Source organism: Globicephala melas, chromosome 3 (genome assembly GCF_963455315.2).
Source record: "Globicephala melas chromosome 3, mGloMel1.2, whole genome shotgun sequence".
In the NCBI taxonomy this organism is placed as follows: Eukaryota; Metazoa; Chordata; class Mammalia; order Artiodactyla; family Delphinidae; genus Globicephala; species Globicephala melas.
Window position 1 is genome coordinate 153,732,926 of NC_083316.1, and position 26,791 is coordinate 153,759,716.

General features: G+C 40.6%; 1 protein-coding gene across 3 annotated transcripts in view; it reads left to right on the plus strand.

Moving 5' to 3' along the window:
• The window catches only part of RNF130 (ring finger protein 130), a 140,687-nt gene that overhangs the window by 75,318 nt on the left and 38,578 nt on the right, over positions 1-26,791 (plus strand). For 2 of the 3 annotated variants that reach the window (XM_060296722.2, XM_060296723.2), the window contains exons 4-7: positions 3,353-3,424; positions 5,290-5,372; positions 20,192-20,288; positions 22,032-22,236. In XM_060296722.2, coding sequence (XP_060152705.2) covers positions 3,353-3,424; positions 5,290-5,372; positions 20,192-20,288; positions 22,032-22,236 — 457 coding nt within the window. Of the gene's footprint in view, positions 1-3,352; positions 3,425-5,289; positions 5,373-20,191; positions 20,289-22,031; positions 22,237-25,441; positions 25,536-26,791 lie in introns of all 3 variants that reach the window. The other variant, XM_030844846.3, reaches the window with a different exon arrangement.

The window sequence follows — 26,791 nt, forward strand, 5'->3', positions numbered from 1 at the left end:
AATATGGGAATGCAGAGGATCAAGAACAACCAAAAAGACATTGGAAAAGGAGAAAAAAATTGGAGTTGATTTCAGATTTGTTACGAAGCAACAGAAATCATGACAGTGTGGTATTTACTTAATGATAGACAAATAGATACATGGTACAAAATAGTGTTCAGCCATAGATCAACACATACATGGGCAACAGATTTTTGCCAAACGTACAAAGGCAATTCAGTGGAGGAAGGACAGCCTTTTCAACAAATGGTGCTGGGACAATTGTGTGTCATATGAAAAAAAAAAACTTTGATCCATACCTTGAACCATATGCAAAAGTAACTCAAATGGATCAGAGGCCTACATATAAAGGCCTACATATAACTTCTAGAAAAGAAAATAGGGAGAACTCTTGTAACCTTGAGATAAGGCAAAGATTACTTAGATACAATACCAGAGCACAATCAACAAATGAAACATTGATAAACTGACTTCATCAAAATTAAAAACTTCTGCCAGAATGAGAGAAAATATATGCAAAATGAATTATATCTCGAGTATGTAAACTACTCTCTAGGTGGCTCTGTAGCACAATGGATAGCACACTGGACTTCTAGAATATGTAAAATACTCTCAAGTCAATAATAACAACTCTAGGAAAAGTGGGCCAAAGATTCTAGCAGACACTTCCCCAGAGAAGATATGCAGATGGCAAATGAGTACATGAAAAGATGCTTAACATCATCAGTCATTATAGAAATACAAATTAAAACCACAATGAGATACCACTGCACACCTATTAGAATGGTTACAATCAAATGAAAAAGACTGGGCATACCAAGTGTTGGTGAGGATTTGGAGGAACTGGGATTTTCATACACTGCTGGTGGAAATGTAAAATGGTACACTCACTTTAGCAAACACTTTGGCAGTCTCTTAAAAAGTCACACACGCCTACCATATTAGCCAGTCTTCCCTACTTCATAGCTATTTACCCCAGCACAAGGAAAGTATAAATCCTTACAAAGACATGTACGCTGTTTGAAAAGTAAAGACTGCTGTTTTTAGCTTTATTCATTGCAGCCAGAACTGGAAAACAATACAAATGTCCCATCAACAGGGAAAAGGATAAATAAGTTGTGTTATGTCTATACAATGGGATACTACATAGCATAAGAAATGAACTATTGATGCATGCAACAACATGGATTAATCTCAAGATAATTATGCTGAGTGAAAGAAAGCGTGCACAAAATAGAACATACTGTCATTCCATTTATATAAGACTCTCAAAAATACAAACTATAGTAGCAGAAAGTAGTTCATGGAGGATGAAGTGAAAAGGTGGCAGGAAGAAGGGATTAAGAAGAGGCACAAGGAAATTTGGGGAGGATGATAGACTATGTTGATTGTTGTGATGGTTTCATAGTCAAGTTAAAACATCAAATTGTACACTTTATGCAGTTTAAGTCAGTTATATCTCCATAAGCCTATTTTAAAAATATTTATGTATGTATGCATGTATATGTATATATGCATATATGTGATAGAGGGGACTCAGATTAAAAGAGACTTGAGACACATAGCAACCAAATGCAATGTTTGGACTTTGTATCTTGATTCAAGCATTCTGGAGGCAGCTGGGGAAATAGTCTGAGTGTTAGATTATGTTGATTAATTATTGTTAGTTTTGTTAGATAAGACAGTGGCACCAAACAAAAGCCCATATCTGTTAGACATAGTTCACTTGGGGTGACTTTATGGGTGAAAGCCTACAGTGCTTGTGATGTGCTTTGAAATCCTCTAGCATAATAAAGGGGGGGGAATAGATGAAGAATATAGGTAAATACTGATAATTGAAAGTCAATGATAAATACATTAAAGGTCCATTAAATTCCGGTTTCTTTTGTGTACTTTAAAATTCCTCCTAAAATTTTATGTTGTTTTTGTCTTATCCTCAGTGTAGAATCCAAGGTCTCCTTTGTTTTAGCTCCCACCATACCCCTTCAGCCTCACCATCTGCCTCGCACCACAGTTTAGGATCTGGTTATATGCAGGGTGACAATCTGTCCCAGTGTGCCTGGAACAGTCTTGGTTTGCGCCCGTTGTCCCAGTGTAATTATTAACAGGGCCCTCTGACTCTCAAAATATTCTAATTTGAGTAATATATGCTTACCCTAGTTATAGTTATATTGAACTGTAATTGCCTTCACATACCTGTGCTTCACACCTGTTTGTCTTTACTAGACTATTCCTTTGTCCAGAATCCCCCTTCCTATCACAATGCTCTCCTTATCTAACTCCTTCCTACTCACTTTTCCAAGTCTTAGCTCAGGCATCATTTTCTCAAAGCCTTCCCTGGCAGTCCTCTGCTGCCCTATCCCACCCCACCTGCATTATTTTGCCTTCTTTGTGCTGCCACACCACCTGGGCATGCTCCGTCATACAGCACTTGATGAAAATGTGTTTACTGGTCTGCTTTCCAATTCAGTTAGCTTTTCAAGGTTAGGGGTACACTGTCTTTTCATCTTTGGGTACTTGGTGTCTAACAGTGTTGGCAATGTCTGCAAAATGCTGGATAAATTCAGCCTTAGAGATTTTCTGACTTAACCTTCTTAGATAAATGAGAAAAACTCAAGCTTGGAAAGGTAAATGCACCTTCCTAAGATCACGGAGCATAGCAGTGGCAGAGTCAGAAGTAGAGCTCATGATTGTATCCCTTCTCCCACAGTGATATGATAAGCAATTTTAAGGAGCTTTAGAGGTGTCTTTTCACAAAGACAGAGCTTATATATCTAATAAGGGTCATCCTTGGAGCAGAACAGGAAAGCTATTAGAACAGTGGCAGTAGCTCTGACATGTACAAGAACTAGATGTTGATAATGCTGTAATATTTCACATTTGTTAGATACAAAATGCAATGGTGATTATGACACCTGGCTTTTTTACTATATACACTTATTTACCAGAATGCTAAATCTGTGGGGAAAACTGCCAGTTTTTCTCTTTTTTAAATTATTTTTTTAGAATCCTCTCATACGATATGACATGGAAAGTAATGTAGGATAATAGGGACTTTATACATTTAATTATTTTAAAATAAAGAACATCATCTAGAGTGCATCTTAAAAGTTCTCAGCACAAGAAGAAAAACATTCTGTATGGTGATAGATGTTAACTAGACTTATTGTGATCATTTCAAAACATACAACTATCAAATCATGTTGTACACCTGAAACTAATATAATGTGTATCTCAATTATACCTCAATTAAAAATTTTAATAAAATAAAGTTAGCTGAAATATCAGAAAAAAAAAAAGAACATCCAGAGATCTTGCACTTAATGTCTGTTTTTCTTTGCAATTTTCATAGCGTCGTCTTGGAGATGCAGCCAAGAAAGCCATCAGCAAATTAACAACCAGAACAGTGAAAAAGGGTGATAAGGTACAGTAATGAAATCACTTTAACACTATAAAAACAGTAAAGTATTTTGCTTTTGATTTGGTGGGCGGGAGTATACCCTAACCATTTGTGTCTCCTTTGTTAGATTATTCTTTTTCTCCAAGCATACTATCTAAAGTAGCTTCTCTTTGAAATCTTATTTTTAGTATGCCTGTCATTCAGAGACCCTCCATACAGTTCTCTAATTTTCCTGGATTTTAAATGCCCCTGTCATAATTAGCATCACCGGACTACTTACAGTTTCCCTAGCTGTGGTGTTCAACGGTTTTCTTCTGCTAAAACCTAGCATATTTGGGGGAAGAACTCTAAGTAGCCAGGAATGTGCATTCTCTTCCTGTGCTTCATGCGACTTTGCGTCTCTCTTCTGTGTTTTGGTTCTTCACCAGTTAGCTGGAGAACTAGAGACCCACATTCAAGGGAGTGTTGGTTAACAAGGTGCTTTCTGTACAGTGGGCTAAGCAGTTTGAAAGAAGGGCACAGTTTGTTAGGGTTGGATCTAGTGGCTTAGGGGAAATGACTCAGAGAGGTAGTGATAGAGGCCATCTATGGCTGAGATTCCTGACTCTAATTCTTCAGTCAGATCTCAAAATTAGGTAGAGCCCTGTTTCTGCTCTCTATGGACAAAACAGCAACTTAATGTGAGACCCTGTGTTCAATATATTTAAGGTTATCTAGAATGAAGAAATTGCATCTCTGAAGTTATAAAACCAAACCTGTCTTCTGCCCCAAAACCAACTCTAATTTTTTACCAGAGAGCTCTGGAAGGATAATTACAGGTGATTCTCCATCCTCTTAAGTTTTACCACTTTCTTGACTTTACTCATTTTTATTCCCACTGCCTTGACACTCCACATCTAGTTTTCCTTGACACAGCTCCAGAAGATAGAAACATTTTCAATGAACTTCATGGTATACTAAAGAAAGAAAAAAGTAAAAACACTTGCAGAAAATATAAGCAGCATCACAACAGCTGTACTTTAACCCCAGAGGAGTGGTCACCAATATAAATGCTTTTTTGACCTGGTAGCCTTCAGCTGCCACATTAATTTGAACTTCCCTGGAGCTCACCCAACCTACCCATCCTACTTTGTCCCCCCATGCTAATACAAAACCATCTTTCCTTATTAAAACCAACACTTTTTTAAAGTTTGTACCTCCTAGACCTGTCAAGAGTTACCCTACTGAGTTTCAGTCCAAGCGGCAGTGACACAGCAAATAGTGTTGCCTTTCCTGGTAGTGCTCTGTTTAATGACAAGGCAGGGGAACCCTTCCCCAATCCAGAGGAGGAAGGAGATCAGTTACCCTGGGTGACCAAAAACCTGGCTGACTCTTCCTGACCCTTGATAAAGACCTAGTATAGAGTTGAGTCCATGACTGTTCTCTACCCCAAATCTATGACCAGATGCACAGCTCCTATCCTTGGGGTGAGTCTTTAGGGGGCTCAACCATCTTTTCTGCCTGTACTTAACTGTGTGGTCAGATGAGCGTCCTGATGAGGAAAATCTACTCAGACCAGTATAGTGATCCAGCACTAGATGGTCCAAGGTGATAGCTGATTTGAATCTTAAAAAAAAATTAGTATTCTGATTTCTAAGACGTTTCACAAAAAGAATTAGTATTAATTGTTACACCATAGTTTAAAAACAAAATAGACTGGCTTAGTTACAATTTGGGTCAATACAGTTAAGCAAATGGAAACATTACATTTTTTTTTTAATAACCTTTCACTTTATAATCACCTGTTTACCACAGTTGCCACAGGAAAAATCTTAGCTGGATCGTATCTCCTCCATTTAGGTACTTACAGCTTTAGCGTATAACTTTCATTGCTGTGCTTTTCATTTCAGGAAACAGACCCAGACTTTGATCATTGTGCAGTCTGCATAGAAAGCTATAAACAGAATGATGTTGTCCGGATTCTCCCCTGCAAGTATGTCAAATTTCTTCGTTTAAAATAGAATGATACTGGGCTTCCCTGGTGGTGCAGTGGTTGAGAGTCAGCCTGCGATGGAGGGGACACGGGTTCGTGCCCTGGTCTGGGAGGATCCCACATGCCGCAGAGTGGCTGGGCCCGTGGGCCATGGCCACTGGGCCTGTGTGTCCGGAGCCTGTGCTCCGCAACGGGAGAGGCCGCGGCGGTGAGAGGCCCACGTACCACAAAAAAATAAAAAAAAGAATAGAATGATACTAATGTGATTTGTACATCTCCCTTTCAGAGTGGGTATCCACTTAATTTTGAGAGCCACCTTACCCACGGCTTTTCTGGTAGGCAGAGGCCCAGCTGCACACTGCACATAGTGGTGAGCCATGTGCCTCAGCAAGAACTGATTGCAAAGCCTTTTCTAGTTATGAGAAACACAGGGGCACAACCTCCACAGGTTGTGTGGAGGCACATTAGTAGCCTAAAAACATTAAGGTCAAGAATTTTTATTTCTGTAACTTCTGTGGTTTTCAGAACTAGCCACTGTTCCTCTCCTTCTTAAATCAGAGTACATCACTAGGCTCTCTGATAAAGCCTCAGCAGTGTTCACTTGGTGCTGGGTACCAGAACTCTAGGACTTGGATTAAATCTTTTTTTGAGCCTTGGCTGTGTAAAGTGGGGAGGACTGGTATGTGCTGTGTGCCTGCCCCACGTCAGGTACTCTGCTCTGTGCAGTTTACATCTACTCTCTCCCCATTGTCCAGTAAGGGATGGCAAAGTCAATAGTAGAGCTGCCAGGGTCACACAAGTCAGAAATGGCAGAGCCAATATAAAGGTGTGCCTCTGTATTATTTCTGCTCTTTATGTAGGGCCACATGCCTCCCTCCAAAAGGAGGATGTTCACCTATACTCTGGTGCCCTAAAAAGAGTGTGTGGATTTCTACCATGGTGCTATGCCAAGCTAGGGAGTATGAGACACTAAGATACACAATTCTGAGCATTGACTGGAAAAATATGAGGTCACCTACTGAGGAGCCTAAAATCAAAAGACTTTTCCTTCTCCCTTCTCTTTTAAAAGACATCCACATAACTCTTACCTTCTAATTATATGGAACATGTGAATGAATAGAATAATTAGTAGTAGTTGTCTCCATGAGGCTACTGGTGTTAGTTTACTTATTCACAAAGTTATATATTTTGAGCCTAGAAAGATCTGGGTTTTTTAAATCAAAACTTAAGAATAATTCCATATACTGAAACAGAAAACGAAGATTCAGGAAGTCAAATCATTTAGTTTACATATAAAGGGAAATCTGTAAAACTAAATTTAACCTGTCCTATAGAAAATTAAACTGTGTAATTACAGTTTTTCCAGTATAAAAACATGAGGCTAAAGGAAATACACATACAAATAACAGTTGACCCTGTACAACTCGGGTGTGAACTGCACCGGTCCACCTATTTCAGTAGTAAATACTGCAGTACTACATGATCAGCAATTGGTTGAATGTGCAGAACTGCGGATACGGAGGGCTGACTGTAAAGTTATATGTGGATTATCAGCTGCATGGGGGCATCAACACCTCTAACCCCACCCCACCCCTAGGTTGTTCAAAGGTCAACTATGCAGATCAGGGGAAAGATTAGTATGATACATTATAAAGCATAATCAGCTCTTACTTGCTTTTAAAAATTGTTTTTACCTGCACAGATTTCTTTTGACACTGGAGTAGCCAGGAAGAAGCCGAGTCTTTCAAAATTCTCTGGCTTCGTATCTCAGTCCAGGGGCCCTTGGGACCATCTGAGACCTAAGAACGAAAGCTGCCAAAACCACTGATGGTTATTAATAAGGTGACACTGTTTTCCTCAGGGGAGCCTCAGCTGAAAATAGATTATGCTGGGAAGTTTGCTCCATTTTCTCTCTGTCCCTCAAGCATTGGCTTTTTCAAGAGTTTCATTCTTATTTCTCTTTTTTTCTTCCAAAAATCAGAATCAGTGGGGAGCTTTCAGAAACAAATCCTGAGGGGAGACCCGGGCATGTTTGTTTTTATTAAGTACCTGGGTGACTCTGATGCTGCAAGACCATACCATCTATTTTTTTTTTAACATCTTTATTGGAGTATAATTGCTTTACAATGGTGTGCTAGTTTCTGCTTTATAACAAAGTGAATCAGTTATACATATACATATGTTCCCATCTCTCTTCCCTCTTGCGTCTCCCTCCCTCCCACCCTCCCTATCCCACCCCTCTAGGTGGTCACAAAGCACCGAGCTGATCTCCCTGTGCTATGCGGCTGCTTCCCACTAGCTATCTATTTTACGTTTGGTAGTGTATATATGTCCATGCCTCTCTCTCGCTTTGTCACAGCTTACCCTTCCCCCTCCCCATATCCTCAAGTCCATTCTCTAGTAGGTCTGTGTCTTTATTCCTGTCTTACCCCTAGGTTCTTCATGACATTTTTTTTTCTTATATTCCATATATATGTGTTAGCATACGGTATTTGTCTTTCTCTTTCGAACTTACTTCACTCTGTATGACAGACTCTAAGTCCATCCACCTCATTGCAAATAGCTCAATTTCGTTTCTTTTTATGGCTGAGTAATATTCCATTGTATATATGTGCCACATCTTCTTTATCCATTCATCCGATGATGGACACCTAGGTTGTTTCCATCTCTGGGCTATTGTAAGTAGAGCTGCAATGAACATTTTGGTACATGACTCTTTTTGAATTATGGTTTTCTCAGGGTATATGCCCAGTAGTGGGATTGCTGGGTCATATGGTAGTTCCATTTGTAGATTTTTAAGGAACCTCCATACTGTTCTCCATAGTGGCTGTACCAATTCACATTCCCACCACAGTGCAAGAATGTTCCCTTTTCTCCACACCCTCTCCAGCATTTATTGTTTCTAGATTTTTTGATGATGGCCATTCTGACTGGTGTGAGATGATATCTCATTGAAGTTTTGATTTGCATTTCTCTAATGATTAATGATGTTGAGCATTCTTTCATGTGTTTGTTGGCAGTCTGTATATCTTCTTTGGAGAAACATCTGTTTAGGTCTTCTGCCCATTTTTGGATTGGGTTGTTTGTTTTTTTGTTATTGAGCTGCATGAGCTGCTTGTAAATTTTGGAGATTAACCCTTTGTCAGTTGCTTCATTTGCAAATATTTTCTCCCATTCTGAGGTTTGTCTTTTGGTCTTGTTTATGGTTTCCTTTGCTGTGCAAAAGCTTTGAAGTTTCATTAGGTCCCATTTGTTTATTTTTGTTTTTATTTCCATTTCTCTGGGAGGTGGGTCAAAAAGGATCTTGCTGTGATTTATGTCATAGAGTGTTCTGCCTATGTTTTCCTCTAAGAGTTTGATAGTTTCTGGCCTTACATTTAGGTCTTTAATCCATTTTGAGCTTATTTTTGTGTATGGTGTTAAGGAGTGATCTAATCTCATACTTTTACATGTACCTGTCCAGTTTTCCCAGCACCACTTATTGAAGAGGCTGTCCTTTCTCCACTGTACATTCCTGCCTCCTTTATCAAAGATAAGGTGACCATATGTGCGTGGGTTTATCTCTGGGCTTTCTATCCTGTTCCATTGATCTATATTTCTGTTTTTGTGCCAGCACCATACTGTAGCTTTGTAGTATAGTCTGAAGTCAGGAAGCCTGATTCCTCCAGCTCCATTTTTCGTTCTCAAGATTGCTTTGGCTATTCGGGGTCTTTTGTGTTTCTATACAAATTGTGAAATTTTTTGTTCTAGTTTTGTGAAAAATGCCAGTGGTAGTTTGATAGGGATTGCATTGAATCTGTAGATTGCTTTGGGTAGTAGAGTCATTTTCACAATATTGATTCTTCCAATCCAAGAACATGGTATATCTCTCCATCTATTTGTATCATCTTTAATTTCTTTCATCAGTGTCTTATAGTTTTCTGCATACAGGTCTTTTGTCTCCTTAGGTAGGTTTATTCCTAGATATTTTATTCTTTTTGTTGCAATGGTAAATGGGAGTGTTTTCTTGATTTCACTTTCAGATTTTTCATCATTAGTGTATAGGAATGCTAGAGATTTCTGTGCATTAATTTTGTATCCTGCTACTTTACCAAATTCATTGATTAGCTCTAGTAGTTTTCTGGTGGCATCTTTAGGATTCTCTATGTAAAGTATCATGTCATCTGCAAACAGTGACAGCTTTACTTCTTCTTTTCCGATTTGGATTCCTTTTATTTCCTTTTCTTCTCTGATTGCTGTGGCTAAAACTTCCAAAACTATGTTGAATAAGAGTGGTGAGAGTGGGCAACCTTGTCTTGTTCCTGATCTTAGTGGAAATGCTTTCAGTTTTTCACCATTGAGGAAGATGTTGGCTGTGGGTTTGTCATATATGTCCTTTATTATGTTGAGGAAAGTTCCCTCTATGCCTACTTTCTGCAGGATTTTTATCATAAATGGGTGTTGAATTTTGTCAAAAGCTTTCTCTGCATCTATTGAGATGACCATATGGTTTTTCTCCTTCAGTTTGTTAATATGATGTATCACGTTGATTAATTTGCGTATATTGAAGAATCCTTGCATTCCTAGAATAAACCCCACTTGATCACGGTGTATGATCCTTTTAATGTGCTACTGGATTCTGTTGGCTAGTATTTTATTGAGGAATTTTGCATCTATGTTCATCAGTGATATGGGCCTGTAGTTTTCTTTCTTTATGACATCCTTGTCTGGTTTTGGTATCAGGGTGATGGTGGCCTCATAGAATGAGTTTGGGAGTGTTCCTCCCTCTGCTATATTTTGGAAGAGTTTGAGAAGGATAGGTGTTAGCTCTTCTCTAAATGTTTGATAGAATTCGCCTGTGAAGCCATCTGGTCCTGGGCTTTTGTTTGTTGGAAGATTTTTAATCACAGTTTCAATTTCAGTGCTTGTGATTGGTCTGTTCATATTTTCTATTTCTTCTTGATTCAGTCTTGGCAGGTTGTGCTTTTCTAAGCATTTGTCCATTTCTTCCAGGTTGTCCATTTTATTGGCATAGAGTTGCTTGTAGTAATCTCTCATGATCTTTTGTATTTCTGCAGTGTCAGTTGTTACTTCTCCTTTTTCATTTCTAATTCTGTTGATTTGAGTCTACTCCCTTTTTTTTTGATGAGTCTGGCTAATGGTTTATCAATTTTGTTTATCTTCTCAAAGAACCAGCTTTTAGTTTTATTGATCTTTGCTGTCGTTTCCTTCATTTCTTTTTCATTTATTTCTGATCTGATCTTTATGATTTCTTTCCTTCTGCTAACTTTGGGGTTTTTTTGGTTCTTCTTTCTCTAATTGGTTTAGGTGCAAGGTTAGCTTGTTTATTTGAGATGTTTCCTGTTTCTTAAGGTAGGATTGTATTGCTATAAACTTCCCTCTTAGAACTGCTTTTGCTGCATCCCATAGGTTTTGGGTCGTCGTGTCTCCATTGTCATTTGTTTCTAGGTATTTTTTGATTTCCTCTTTGATTTCTTCAGTGATCACTTCGTTATTAAGTCATGTATTGTTTAGCCTCCATGTGTTTGTATTTTTTACAGATCTTTTCCTGTAATTGATATCTAGTCTCATAGCGTTGTGGTCGGAAAAGATACTTGATACAATTTCAATTTTCTTAAATTTACCAAGGCTTGATTTGTGACCCAAGATACGATCTATCCTGGAGAATGTTCCATGAGCACTTGAGAAAAATGTGTATTCTGTTGTTTTTGGATGGAATGTCCTATAAATATCAATTAAGTCCATTTTGTTTAATGTATCGTTTAAAGCTTGTGTTTCCTTATTTATTTTCATTTTGGATGAACTGTCCATTGGTGAAAGTGGGGTGTTAGAGTCCCCTACTATGAATGTGTTACTCTCGATTTCCCTTTTTCTGGCTGTTAGTATTTGCCTTATGTAATGAGGTGCTCCTATGTTGGGTGCATAAATATTTACAATTGTTATATCATCTTCTTGGATTGATCCCTTGATCATTATGTAGTGTCCTTCTTTGTCTCTTCTGATAGTCTTTATTTCAAAGTCTATTTTGTCTGATATGAGAATTGCTACTCCAGCTTTCTTTTGGTTTCCATTTGCATGGAATATCTTTTTCCATCCCCTCACTTTCAGTCTGTGTGTGTCTCTGAGTCTGAAGTGGGTCTCTTATAGACAGCATATATATGGGTCTTGCTTTTGTATCCATTCAGCCAGTCTGTGTCTTTTGGTGGGAGCATTTAATCCATTTACATTTAAGGTAATTATCAATATGTATTTTCCTATTCCCATCTTCTTAATTGTTTTGGGTTTGTTATTGTAGGTCTTTTCCTTCTCTTGTGTTTCTTGCCTAGAGAAGGTCCTTTTGCATTTGTTGTAAAGCTGGTTCGGTGGTGCTGAACTCTCTCAGCTTTTGCTTGTCTGTAAAGATTTTAATTTCTCCATCGAATCTGAATGAGATCCTTGCGGGGTAGAGTAATCTTGGTTGTAGGTTTTTCTCCTTCATCACTTTAAATATGTCCTGCCAGTCCCGTCTGGCTTGCAGAGTTTCTGCTGAAAGATCAGCTGTTAACCTTATGGGGATTCCCTTGTGTGTTATTTGTTGTTTTACCCTTGCTGCTTTTAATATGTTTTCTTTGTATTTAATTTTTGACAGTTTGATTAATATGTGTCTTGGCGTGTTTCTCCTTGGATTTATCCTGTATGGGACTCTCTGTGCTTCCTGGACTTGATTAACTATTTCCTCTCCCATATTAGGGAAGTTTTCAACTATAATCTCTTCAAATATTTTCTCAGTCCCTTTCTTTTTCTCTTCTTCTTCTGGAAACCCTATAATTCGAATGTTGGTGCATTTAATGTTGTCCCAGAGGTCTCTGAGACTGTCCTTAAGTTCTTTTCATTCTTTTTTCTTTATTCTGCTCTGCAGTAGTTATTTCCACTATTTTATCTTCCAGGTCACTTATCCTTTCTTCTGCCTCAGTTATTCTGCTATTGATCCCATCTAGAGTATTTTTAATTTCATTTATTGTGTTGTTCATCGTTGCTTGTTTCACCTTTAGTTCTTCTAGGTCCTTGTTAAATGTTTCTTGCATTTTCTCTATTCTATTTCCACAATTTTGGATCATCTTTACTATCATCATTCTGAATTCTTTTTCAGGTAGACTGCCTATTTCCTCTTCATTTGTTAGGTCTGGTGGGTTTTTATCTTGCTCCTTCATCTGCTGTGTGTTTTTCTGTCTTCTCAATTTGCTTATCTTACTGTGTTTGGGGTCTCCTTTTTGCAGGCTGCAGGTTCGTAGTTCCCGTTGTTTTTGGTGTCTGTCCCCAGTGGCTAAAGTTGTTTCAGACGGTTGTATAGGCTTCCTGGTGGAGGGGACTAGTGCCTGTGTTCTGGTGGATGAGGCTGGATCTTGTCTTTCTGGTGGGCAGGTCCACGTCTGGTGGTGTGTTTTGGGGTGTCTGTGAACTTATTATGATTTTAGGCAGCCTCTCTGCTAATGGGTGGGGTTGTGTTCCTGTCTTGCTAGTTGCTTGGCATAGAGTGTCCAGCACTGTAGCTTGCTGGTCGTTGAGTGAAGCTGGGTGCTGGTGTTGAGATGGAGATCTCTGGGAGATTTTTGCCATTTGATATTATGTGGAGCTGGGAGGTCTCTTGTGGACCAGTGTCCTGAAGTTGGCTCTCCCACCTCAGAGGCACAGCACTGACTCCTGGCTGCAGCACCAAGAGCCTTTCATCCACACAGCTCAGAATAAAAGGGAGAAAAAGTAGAAAGAGAGGGAGAGAGGGAGGGAGAGAGAAAGGAAGAAAGGAAGAAAGAAAGAGGAAAGAAAGGAAGGAGGGAAGGAAGGAAGCAGGGAAGGAAGGAAGAAAGAAGGAAAAGAAAGAAAGAGGAAAGAGGATAAAATAAAATCAAGTACAATAAAATAAAATAACGTTATTAAAATAAAAAATAATTATTAAGAAAAAAAATTTTTTAAGAAAAAAGCGGACAGATAGAACCCTAGGACAAATGGTGACAGCAAAGCTATACAGACAAATTCTCACATAGAAGCATACACATACACACTCACAAAAAGAGGAAAAGGGGAAAAAATAGTAAATCTTGCTCTCAAAGTCCACCTCCTCAATTTGGGATGATTCGTTGTCTATTCATGTATTCCACAGATGCAGGGTACATCAAGTTGATTGTGGAGCTTTAATCCGCTGCTTCTGAGGCTGCTGGGAGAGATTTCCCTTTCTCTTCTTTGTTCTCACAGCTCCCGGGGCTCAGCTTTGGATTTGGCCCTGCCTCTGCGTGTAGGTCGCCGGAGGGCATCTGTTCTCCGCTCAGACAGGACGGGGTTAAAGGAGCAGCTGCTTCGGGGGCTCTGGCTCACTCAGGCCAGGGGGAGGGAGGGGTGCGGATGCGGGGCGAGCCTGCGGCGGCAGAGGCCGCTGGAACGTTGCACCAGCCTGAGGCACGCCGTGCATTATCCCGGGGAAGTTGTCCCTGGATCCCGGGACCCTGGCAGTGGCGGGCTGCACAGGCTCCCCAGAAGGGAGGTGTGGATAGTGACCTGTGCTCGCACACATGCTTCTTGGTGGCGGCAGCAGCAGCCTTAGCGTCTCATGCCCGTCTCTGGGGTCCGCGCTGTTAGCCGCGGCTCGTGCCCGTCTCTGGAGCTCCTTTAAGCAGCGCTCTTAATCCCCTCTCCTCGCGCACCAGGAAACAAAGAGGGAAGAAAAAGTCTCTTGCCTCTTCGGCAGGTGCAGACTTTTCCCCGGACTCCTTCCCGGCTAACCATGGTGCACTAACCCCCTGCGAGCTGTGTTCACGCTCTCCCTGCGCTCCGACCAAAGCCCAGCCTCAGCTCCCAGCCCCGCCCGCCCCGGCAGGTGAGCAGACAAGCCTCTCGGGCTGGTGAGTGCTGGTCGGCACCGATCCTCTGTGAGGGAATCTCACCGCTTTGCCCTCCGCACCCCTGTTGCTGTGCTCTCTTCCGCGGCACCGAAGCTCCCCGCCTCCGCCACCCGCAGTCTCCGCCCGCAAAGGGGCTTCCTAGTGTATGGAAACTTTTCCTCCTTCACAGCTCCCTCCCACTGGTGCAGGTCCCGTCCCTATTCTTTTGTCTCTGTTTATTATTTTTTTTTTGCCCTACCCAGGTACGTGGGGAGTTTCTTGCCTTTTGGGAGGTCTGAGGTCTTCTGCCAGTGTTCAGTAGGTGTTCTGTAGGAGTTGTTCCACGTGTAGATGTATTTCTGGTGTATTTGTGGGGAGGAAGGTGATCTCCCCGTCTTACTCTTCCGCCGTCTTCCCAATCTCTCCATACCATCTATTGAAGTCTAGAGCTTTGCTTGATCTCAGCCATTTCTATGGCTGCACCTTCCACCAGAGGAGGGGTCTCAACCTTTGTGTTTGTGGTCTGCTTTCCAGTATGAGAATTTGGCAAACTTAACAGCATTTCTATGCACCTGTAATTAGGTCACTGCTCACTTGGTTGTCCTTTGATCCTTGTCTAGACTATACATGCCCACTGCCCCGACTTCCCCTTTTGCTTTGAAGCAGGTTGTAGCTTTCTCTGTGTTGCACAGCCTCCTCAGCAAAACATTTCACCTAACTGAAATGGTGACAACAGCATGATTCTCAGGTGCAGTAAAGACTAACTTTGCACATCAAGCAACATTTTGTATGACCCAAGTTGACAACTTTTGACCTAGAGCAGGGTCTCTCCACCTGGGCACTGTGGACATTTGGGACCAGATAATTCTTTGTTGGGCAGGTTGGGGTGCTGCCTGTGCATTGTGGGTTATTTAGCTGTATCTTTGGCTCCACTCACTAGGCGCCAATAGCACCCCCTGCACACAGTTCTGACAACCACAGATGTCTCCGGTTGAGAACCACTGACCTAGAGGATGGCTCAACACAAATATTCATCTTTACTTTACTCATCTTTACTCATCTTTATCTTCTCCAAGCCTCTGTTTTCCAGTGGATTCCTCTCAAGTACCTTTGAATTAACTCTAGTGCCACTACTTGCTTTTTTCCCTCTGCCTGAGATACCCTGCCCTTCCTCTTTTGTCTATAGGTCTTTAAAACTGAGCCGAGGTGTGACTCTGCTATGTCTTCCTTTAGCTCTGGTTGCCAGACAGCTCTGCTACCTCCCTGCCTCCCGTGGGGCTCCAACCAGCCCTCCAGCTGTGCCGGGGGCACTGCCCGGAGCCCCTCTCTTTCCCTGGTCATTTCTCCCTACTCCTCAAGCAGCACATCCAGGTGTATTCATTCTCCTTAAACACCCTAACTCATCCCTTTATTCCTCACTCTCATCAGGTAACTTCACCATAAATCTCACAGAAAATAATGGCTGTTAGACAGCCGAAATTCTCCCAGCCTGCTGTCCCCAAGCCTTCATGCGTACCTGCCTCCACACCCACCCTTGCAGCCTTCCCTCCCATTAGGATGGAGAGGACAGCCTCCTTGGTTCTAATGTGCTCTTTCAACCTAGGCCTCTGTGTGCCAACACCTTCCCTTCCTTGGGGACCTTGCTGTATTGACTATCTGCTCCCTCCAGTTTTTGTTGTTTCTGTCTCTACCCACCAGCATTTCATCATGCTCAAGCATTTTCTATCCAGTTTTTATAATTCTCTTTCAAACCCATCTCCAAAGCTGTACCACTCTACAGCTTCTCCCCTTTACAGCCAGACTCTGGAAAGCATCTGCACTCACTGTCCCTTCTTCCCCTGAGTAAGGGGAGAAGAAAAGCTCAGATGCCTTTGTCTGTCCTTCCTTTTAACAAGCCTATCTCGAGACTGAACTAAGACTTTCTGTAGATAGCAAACCTCTCATGGATTGCTGGCTTTTTGTTGCATGACCTTTACTTTTTACCTTCTGTCATGTTAATTTACTGTGGACAGATGGCAGTTGGCATTGCTTTGGGACCTCATACTTGTGGCAGTTGATTACAGTTGATCATCCTTTGGATGTTAGCCAACACATCTTAGAAACTGGAAAACTGGCACTTTATTTAGGCCTCTTTTATTTAAAGGTCAGCCACAAAATGTTTAGTGGTTAAAAATACTTTTCAGAAGTAGAGTTCTGCAGCTTAGATAACCGTATGTCTAAGATGCCACTTCGGGAGCTAAGATGGGTCAGTCATCTGGCTGCTGGCAGAGGCATTACCGTGATGCCCCCTCCTCAGAGGGAGGGCCTGTTTCAACATTGTCTGCTGCCAGTCCCAGTTCAGGGAAAAGAGTTCTTTCCTCTGACCTTTAATAATCCTGGATCCTTTTATATTTGCCAGGTTCTTGCACGGCACCAAGAGGCTGCAGAACTGTGAAAACAACTCACCCTCAGTGTAGACTCCTCACCCCACCCCCAGCCGTTGTTCTGATCACTCTAGCTTATGGTGTACGTGGGAAGTGGGAGAGTGGGAAAGCATCGTATTTCAGTATTATTGGTTTGGTTCCTTTTATGTTCTATACACTTCACATTCTGTATCCCAAAGTATTTCTAATAGGAATAAAGGACTTTTGTTGAAGCTCTGATACGCTTATCCTTTTCACGTTTCACTGTTCCTCAGCACATCACCTGCTTTCCATTCCCGTACACCACTCAGCCCTAAATATGTTGGGCCCTTTTCTGCTTCTATGTGCATTTTTATTATTCAAGTCTTCTATAAAAATGAGAAGGGGGCTTCTGTTCAAGGTCTGGCTGGCCCCAGCTGCCACCCTCTGAGGTGTCTGTGCATGCTTGTGGTATGTCTGCAAGCTTGTAAGAGGTCACTCTGGTGCTGGCCATGCTGGGACCTGAGGCACACTCAAGTGTTCTGACCACGTATCAGGATATCATGTGAAATGTTGACATTACTTTGCCTGAATGTATGTTTAATGACACCTTTCATCTGCATGTCCTTGGTGCCTTTTCTAAGTTTTTCACTTACTGCTCCAAACAGCTTCACAAGATAGATGGCAGGCAACCTTCCCCACTGCGACCCACACCCGCAGTGTTCAGATGAGACAGCTGGGAGTCAGAAAGGGCAGTTTGTCAAGGCTCAGAGTGTTGTAGTAGCAGAACTTTCCCTAGGAGGAAGGGAAGGCCATGTGGAGTTTGGTAAAACAGTAGACCTGAGAAGATAGAAGCAAGAGGTAAAAAGGATGGGTGACAAAGAAGCAATGAGTACAGGGCAGCTCTTCACCACAGTTCTGTCAGTGACCTGAAGCAGAGTGATAGGCATGTGTCAGAAGGGCCAGTAGGTGAAGACAGACATTGTCGGGTTTTGTTTTCAGAAGAGGGAGATGTGCTGTGGGAATCGGACTGATGGTCTCTGGGCCAGGTGCAGGAGCTGGACTGTTGGGAACCTGGAAAGACAGCACAGATGGAGGAGGGAGTGTGGGAGGGAGGGAGGGACGGATCACTGGCTGGGCTGGGGACAGGGGGTAGGAAAGCCATGGGGTAAACAGATAGTCAAAAGGAAAAGTTATTTTTTTATGAAAGAAAATATTTCTTTGTGATTTTGAGTTAGCTAAGGAGGGGAGGCTTTCTTTCTCAGCTTGTCCCTAGAAAACCAGTTAGTCTTTGTTTTCCTTCATTACAGTGCCCCACAGCAGGGGACCAGATACTTTCTTTTAGATCAGCAAACCTACAAGGAAACAATTAAGAACCCCAACATAAGAGAAATCCATTTATAACTAAGGTTAAAGGAACAGATAAATAGAGAACACTAAACTTATGCAGCTTTAAAAATTAAATATAGGATTATACCATTTTGTTCCTTTCTGAATAACCAGTAATAGAAAAGACCAGACAATAAGAAAAGGGGAAAGCAAAAACGCTGGTAAGAGTGGGAAGGTGAAAGCCAGGCCACCGCTGCTGGCTTAAACCAAGGTCCCCACAAACAGCCGGCTCAAGTCAGCTGCCCCACACCAAAGCAGCTGCATCAGAGATCACAAAACCTTATCTCTTCTGTCACCTGCCAGCTGGCCAAAGTCCATTGTCCACACTACATAGAACTGGCTTAGAGAACCTTCCCGGCCACCCAACACTAACCAAACCCTCAGTGGTCCATAGGCCTTTCAAAAAGTATGCCAGATATTAGGCAGATGCACCCTTGCAAGGGGGAGAATCTGTCATTTATGTCAGACCTAAAGGGTATGTATCTTCAAAAAGGACTAGAGGTCTTGTTCTAGTCTTTGTTAGGCCACAGCCAGCACTGGCACAGTTCACAGCTGCTGGGGAGTAAACCCCACATCTGAGAACACGCCCTCGGTGGAACCCTGTGGTAAGGAGCCTTCATCTCCCTTTTGGAGTACACTCATACTTGGATGCAGGGAACAGGAAACAGACGTGACAGTGCATTGTGTATACTGAATGAATTTAGGTCTTGCCTATGGTTTGATGACTTTCACCTCTTAAGTAAAAACCCTCAGTTTTAAATAAAAGCCTCCAAGGCTGATGAGGTTCTGGTTCATTGCATTATCTGTAAATTTCAGACTAGATGAATATATTTAATTGTCAAGATTTTTATTCTTACCCCAAAGAAATGGGTACAAGGCTACCAAGTGATGTTAGGTTGTTTGGGTTGAAGCTGTAAGCATGAATGTTTCTTCCAAATCCCAATTTTAAAAGTGAGTTTTCTAGATCTCCTACTTTTTAAAATCAAAACTTCATTTTAAAACAGGTGTATATAACTGCTTATAAGTTATATATAAATTATACATTAACAAAGTTTAAAAGGCAAACCATGGTTCAATTTGATATCTTTCTCAAAATTTATTCTGGCTTATCTGAACACTCTGATTATAGTGCTTCCAAAGGTGCCCGGAACATCTGTCCTGGCACCTGCCCCTGCCTCTGCTTGGCCAGGACTCTGGGGCTTCCGTGTGGCCTCATTTCAGGTTCTCAGAGCTACCATGGAGAGGTACTTGAGCTTGAGAAATGATGTCAACAGCTCCTTCACAATCTTTTCTCCTTTCCAAAGGACACAGGCATCTTTTTCAAGAATGCAAAACCGTCCATGATTTATTTCCAGTCACAAGGATGTGACTTTCTGCTTTCTGGAATAAGAGAGAAAATCACCCATCCTCTCTCTCCCTTCAACATTTCAACTGGAAATTGCTACTAAATGTTATCTGATCCTTAAGCACAGAGCATCCCTAAAAATATTTCCAACCACCCAATGTTTATAACTTTACAAACATTTAACCTGGGTTGCTTAGAAGTCTTTTTAAATAATATTTTAAATGACATTTAAACAGAGGTCCATGAAACTAATTATATAGAGAACTCTTCATTTTAACTTCTGGTTAATATTTTCTTGAAATTCTATTTCTACTTTAGATATTATTGAAAACAACTGATTTATAACGTATAATTCATTATCTTCATTGTTAATAAATTTCCTACTTTTCCTCAAATCTTTTTTGGAATTTGGTGGAGTAAAAACACCAAACAGCCAAATACTACGTATCAGTACTCATTATACAGTGCTATCAACGTACAAGATTGGATTCAGCTTGCCAGCTCATTCAGCTATCAACATACAAGATTGGATTCAGATTGCCAGCTCAATTTTAATACATCCCCAATATCTGTCTCTTGGTACCAAACAGACTAACTAAAAATTCCATTTCTTTACATTTTGGCCTAGAAGTTTTTTAGTATATAATTTGTGATATAATTCTCCATTTTTTTTATAGACATGTTTTCCACAAATCCAGCTCAATTTCCACAAATGCCAGCTCAATTTTAATACATCCCCAATATTTGTCTCTTGGTACCAAACAGACTAACTAAAAATTCCATTTCTTTACATTTTGGCCTAGGAGTTTTTTAGTATATAATTTGTGATATAATTCTCCATTTTTTTTATAGGCATGTTTTCCACAAATCCTGCGTGGATCCCTGGCTTAGTGAACATTGTACCTGTCCTATGTGCAAACTTAATATTTTGAAGGCCCTGGGAATTGTGGTATGTTTCCTATTTTGTTAATACATTTGTGTAGTGTTATCTCTAAGCATAACATAACATAGCACAAGTGGATGGTTAAAAGTCTCACAAGAAAACACTGGCTTTCTCTGCCAGATAATCCTGTTAGTCCAACACTGCCTTTTTTCCCACATTACTTAAAGTCCAGCCCACCTCAGGGAACTTCTGGAAGAGCAGATAAAGAACTGTGCTAGTCCACTTTACAGCCTGCTTCTGTTGGGTGGTGGATGTGTGATGAAGAACTGAGGTAGAGAGAAGGACGTGATTTTCCTCTATTCCAATATTTTTTTTTTTTAAGGAATAGAATGTAGACTTTTAACTCTGGTCCAATAGTAATTTTTTCTGCATTCAGCATGGTATAAAACTATGTCATCACTTATGTTCCTTCCTCTTAAATTTGGCTTTGCTCTCCTGGGCGATGGTAATTGCAGTCAGTGAAGGTGGGCAGTGCCAGCCCTGGGCAGACCTTTGACAGCTGGGCAGGGGTTTTGGTTGGGTGCCGGCCACATAGGGCACTTCAGCCCTGGCCAGGAGAGTCAGCACTGACTAACTGAGGACCTTGGAGACTTCCTGCAGTTCCTTCCTTAAGAGAAGTGTATGTCCAGGATTATTGCTTTTTACAGGAAAGTGAAATACTTTCTGGTCTCATAAAAGAGTGAATGAATAATCTCCATATAGAGAGGAAAGTTTATTTTGACCCAACAGATGAATTCCTTGTTTTAGCTTTACAGATCTAAGTAGTCCTATTTGAAATCTGTTATCAGATGACAGTTTAGATGTAATCTAGTTAGATAGTGATGCCCCATTTATCCTCCATCTCCAGAGATTACATCAGTGATGTTGTAGTTTCTTCACCTCTTCACCACTGACACTGGCCTAGGTAATTCCTTCTGGTGAGGGCCGTCCTTGACACTGTCTAGCAGCATCCCTGGACTTTCATATCCACTTTTTAGTTGGTAGGCTTTGACCCCACAGCAGCTCTGTACCTCTTCTTCAGCATTAGATGCTTAGGTTTTTTTTGTTGTTGTTGTTGCACTGGGTCTTAGTTGTGACAGGCGGGCTCCTTAGTTGTGGCATGCGAACTCTTAGTTGCGACATGCATGTGGGATCTAGTTCCCGTACCAGGAATCGAACCCAGGCCCCCTGCATTGGGAGCGCAGAGTCTTAACCACGGTGGCCCCAGGGAAGTCCCAATGCTTAGGTTTTGAAACATAGTTTTCTTAGAGTTCAAAAGTCTTTTCAATGTTGATCTGCTCTTGGTTGTATGCTTTACTTATGTTTAAAGATAGAAGATATTTAAAAACTGACTAGCAGATAGATGGGGGTATTACAGAGAAGTTAATAGGGTGAAAGGATATTTTATGTTACCTGTATTAACATACAAGCCAGTGATACACTGCACTGTTTGTCAGCTTTATAATAATCCTTCTGCCTGTGAGCCATGTCCACAAAAGGTTGTCACTTTATAAAGATGAAGTGTTCAATTTTCTCAGTTCTGCAATGGATTTTGGCTTTCCTTAGTACCATTTTGTGGAAGAAATCATCTGTTTCTTTTAAATAAAAATTCTTGGAATTAGAGTGGAAGGTGTAGATGGGGAGAGAAATGAGAGGAAATCACCTGGAAAAAACTTGGTAAAGTCTTTGCAACAGGATGTCAAACATTTAGAATTGTATAAAACGATTTGTTAATCTTACAAGTACTTTTAATCTGGAAATATTTTGCAGCCAAATTTGCCATGTACTGATAACGTAGCATTTGATATGGAAAGGCTCACCAGAACCCAAGCAGTTAACCGAAGATCAGCCCTAGGTGACCTCGCCAGTGACAACTCCCTTGGCCTCGAGCCACTTCGAACTTCGGGGATCTCGCCTCTTCCTCAGGATGGGGATCTCACTCCTAGAACAGGAGAGATCAACATCGCAGTAACAAGTAAGTGGGACCTGTGCCCAGGGCACAGGACAGATTTGCTGCTGGTATTTGATGTGTGGTGGAGAGTTGAGGCAATCACCAGGGACAGTGACTTAGTCTGTAACTGAGAAAGTAATGGTTACTTTTGTTAAAACAGATATTTGGAATAACAAAACTTCCTTTATAGTAAGAAGCTTGTGTACTTGTGTGTAGTTAATAGGAATAGTTGCCATTTGATGACTAGCTGATCAGAGGTTTGTCTTAATAGCTGGTTATAAGCCTGATTTGAAACGATTGCATTGCAGACAGGGATGTAAGGTAGGACGTCAGCAGCATCTCAGTGAGCACTGTGAGCACCAGTGGTCTCTAGTACCTAGGCTGCAGGCAACCTAGTAAAAAACTAATCCAGAATTTGAACCTAAAAATTCAGTTGAGATGGCCAGCTGCTGCTCACTTTATTTTACACTTTTATGAAATTTGGTGTCTTAGCACTTACCTCTTTGGTATAATTGTACAAGAAGTGTGAGAAGACCCAAAAGGTAATCTACTTTTAAAATATGCTCTGGGCTATTTATGAACGTCATGATTGTTGAACTGTTGACGAGAAGGAAAAAAAAATGCTCTGAGTGTTTTGATGGCCTTGCCAAAGTATGAGTGGGCTGGCAGGCGTGCGAGTGGGCCTCGTGGACATTCACTCCGTAACAAGCCAGCTGTTTTCAATCCATTCTTTATGTGTTACTTTCATCTAACAACCTTTCACCCCATCTTCCTCGTCATCACCCTGGTGCTGCCTTTTTCAGTATATCTGTTGCTTACCTATAGCTTCGAGCCCTAACCCTAATGGGACTCCTCTCAACTCTGGGAGTCAGTAAAATGGATAAAGCTGTTAAAAAGAGTTTTCCCTTAAATAGTAAGACTTGTGTGGTCTATTCAATTGAAGTATACGTGATCTTAACTAACCAAAAATTATTGTTAGAAAATGATTTCCCAAGTTTTATTTTCTCATTTTCTAAACTCAAGGAGACTTCATTCAGTTATAAAATAAGTAAAACTATTCTTTGATACAATTTGACTGATTTCTTACCATTTACCAATGGTTTGTTTTAACAGCATTTCATGTTGTCCTGCTTTGACATTTAGGTTTTATGGGCTAGATTTTTAAAAATTGATCTAGTAGTAATAAAGGAGACAAAGGTTGTCTGTTTACTAATGAGTTTTTGGTAGGTCCTTCATTGATCGACATTTATTGAGCACCTACTACTACATAAAGTACTGATCCCATTATATTTTATATAGAAATATCCTTTCAAAATCTTATGTTTTGATGATAAAAATATTACTTCATGTATCAAATTAATCACCTTCAGCAGAATTTGTACATGTTAATAAATAAAACTCATGCGGTTAAATTAGACCAAAGCTACCTCTACTTTAACATCAAAGGTCTGTAGTGCCATAGTAACCACAGTGCGTTCAACCAGCATCCACTGTTTGCAAGGCACTGTGCTAACTACACACTGAGGAGAACAGAGGTGACCGAGATCCCAGCTGCAGTAGGTTGGTGCTAAAATACCTCTGGGCCCATCGGGTATTATTACGACAGTGTTTACTTCTTTTTGGTTACTAATTTTTATAACTGAAATGCCATGCATGTATGGATGCTATATTCAAATTGGAAACATAGACATAATTGAAGTTCTAAAAGTTAGTCTGCTTATCATGTATAAAAGTCTAAGAAGAAAAAAATAAAGAATGCTATGTTAAGCTTCTTGAAATTGATTATCAGCCATCTCTTAATTTTTTTTAAATGCCAGTATATATTTTTTCTAACTTAAAATATATGTGGGTAAAAATGGTGGATTTTGCATGGGTTCTTCAATGTTTATTTTGACTTAAATAAAAACCTTGTAAATTCACTCTATTGATGAGGAATTTGTATTCCAAGAAGCAGTGGCTGCACTGTTATCTAAAATGAAAGAGTTTGCTGTGCATTTTAATAATGTAAACCAAGGTGGGCAGAGAAATGCGCATAGAACAACTCAGCATCCTGGAATCCTGAAGAACAGTTCTTCTTAACCTTTTGAAGATCACAACCTTTAAAATTCAGTGAAAGTATAATAACCTTTTTCTAGAAAAATTCCTAGGCACACACAGTTTTGCATAGATGTAGGATTCATGAAAACCAGATTAAGAAACGCCCATGTTATACAAAGCTTTCGCATATAAACATTTGGCATTCCAAGTATAAATTTCTTCTCTGCATTATTGCAGATGTATAGGGAACTTTACTGTGTAACACTTTGTTAAACCAGCCCTAGTTTGTTTATATTTTAGGAAATATAGTTAAGACTTTTTAGGAAGTCAGATTGGTTCTCAGGTTATTTTTGTGGTTCTCAGTAAGTACAGTTTTTGGAATGTTACCTTGATGATACAGAGTTTGAAAACTTAAGGGAAAATATTAACCTATCCGGATCTAGAGAGAAACTAGATAAAAACCTTTAGAGTTCTGTGTACCAGAGGTTTTCAACTCTTTGATGAGCCAAGAGTTGGAATAACCTACCCTTTCTACTTCTGTTTAATAAAGCCAGAACAGCCAGTGCCGCTTCCCAGCAGTGGGGTTGTGAAGGGTAGTTCTTTTCTTTGCAGGAGACACCAATAAGATGTCCTTTTTAAATAAAGACTATAAGTAAACCCACTCATAAGCGAAAAGAATATAGATGTGAATGCCATGGAAGGCCAGCCCACAGACTGCTTGGAGTACCCACGAGATCTTTGGGAACCACTGCTCCATATTTCTAAGCCTTTCTTTAAGAATGAGGGACACAGCCATGCAGAAGTGACAAAATGAAGAAAGAAAGGTTATAAGTATGGCTAGTCCACTTTACTGTCATTTAAATTAACAATTTTTAAAACCTATGTCCATGTGCGATTTTATATACATCTTTTTACTACATACTTTTTGGTGGCCACACTTCTCACAAACCTCAGGACTTTTAACTGGAAGAAATGTTTGGGCCATGCTTTCCTTGCAGCTTTCACCACTACTTCCACTAACCTTCTCCACTTAGTAGCTCTCTGGCAAACCTCCTCCTGCTTCACTTCCTTGGGCCAGTCTTGGCTTACACCTCCGTTGACGTCTGCTTCGTTGCATTTGAGGGAAATGTTGACATCGATTTGACATAAGCCTTCTCCCCAGAGTGATTTCCTCCCTTTCCTTTGTCAACAGAAGAATGGTTTATTATTGCCAGTTTTGGCCTCCTCAGTGCTCTCACACTCTGCTACATGATCATCAGAGCCACAGCTAGCTTGAATGCTAATGAGTAAGTAACCAATTGTTTCTTGGATTGCATGTGCCAGATGATCCCAAGAGAATATGTAATTTTCATAAAGATCATGAGAATTGCCTTCTACCAATTTCATACTGATCCTGATGGGATCATACCTAGGAAAATAGTTTATTTCATGAACAGTAACACTGATTGGGAGTTCACCTTGCTCAGCAACAACTGCTCACTTTAGAAAAGATCTCAGGGCTTTCATTAGCCACAAGCTTAGAATAAATCAACAATGGAACAAATGCCAAGGGAACCAATACAGTCGTAGTATTTGGAGAATGCCCGTGTCCTAATCATAGACAGGATTAGCCCCACTTCGCTGTGTGCTTATCAGACTTTACCTGGAGTCTTATCTACTTAGCTTTTGGTGGAGTACTGGCACCCTGGCCTGTGGTCAAAGGAACATGGATGTTTAACCTGCAAGAAAGAAGCAGTCAGAAAGACCTGTGACTTCCAAATATTAGAAAGACTGTCAGGAGAAAAAGAAAATAAGCATAAACTATATTTCCATAGGACAAAATGAGGACCAAAGGGTAGGTTACAGGAAGGCAAAATTTCGCCTTGGTAAAAAGAAGAACATCTGTCAGCAAGGCTGTTTACCAGTGAGATGGTTTGCCGTTGGGGTAGGGAGTGCTCAGGATAAGAATGCAGGCGGAAGGAAGCTGGGTGTTGTCAAGGCTGTTGTCAGTAAAACGTTTTTTAGAGGATGGAAAATTGGGCTGGGTAACAGTTGAGGTCCATTTTGATCCAATGGTTTTCCAAGAGTAGCTTTCCATGGGGGTAAGATAAAGAAAAGGTTTTATTGGCTTTATTTATTTTGCTTTAAATTTTTGGCATTTACTGTAGGATACTATTCAGTCCTTTCTTTTAAGGAGTATTCATGAAAACTAATTCAAGATGAAAGCATCCCTGGGACACTGCCCAAATTTGAACCTGAATTGGTAGAATTCCTGTGCTCTCTATATTCAGTTATGTCCTGGCATTTTAATTGATTGATAACAACCAACCAAGCTCATTTAATTGATTTAATTAAATACTCATAGTCCAACTGTAGAAACAATGGGCAAGTAACCTCCACTTCCAGTGACATGATTTTATTACCTCTAACCTGATCTTTTGGCTAGATACTTGTAAGAAGTACCCTTTGGCATCCTTGACATATTGTATATTGGGAGGATGTCATGTCAGTTGGCATTCTTCAACCTGCAGATAAATAGCCTCAGCCTCATCCAGCAGGTCAA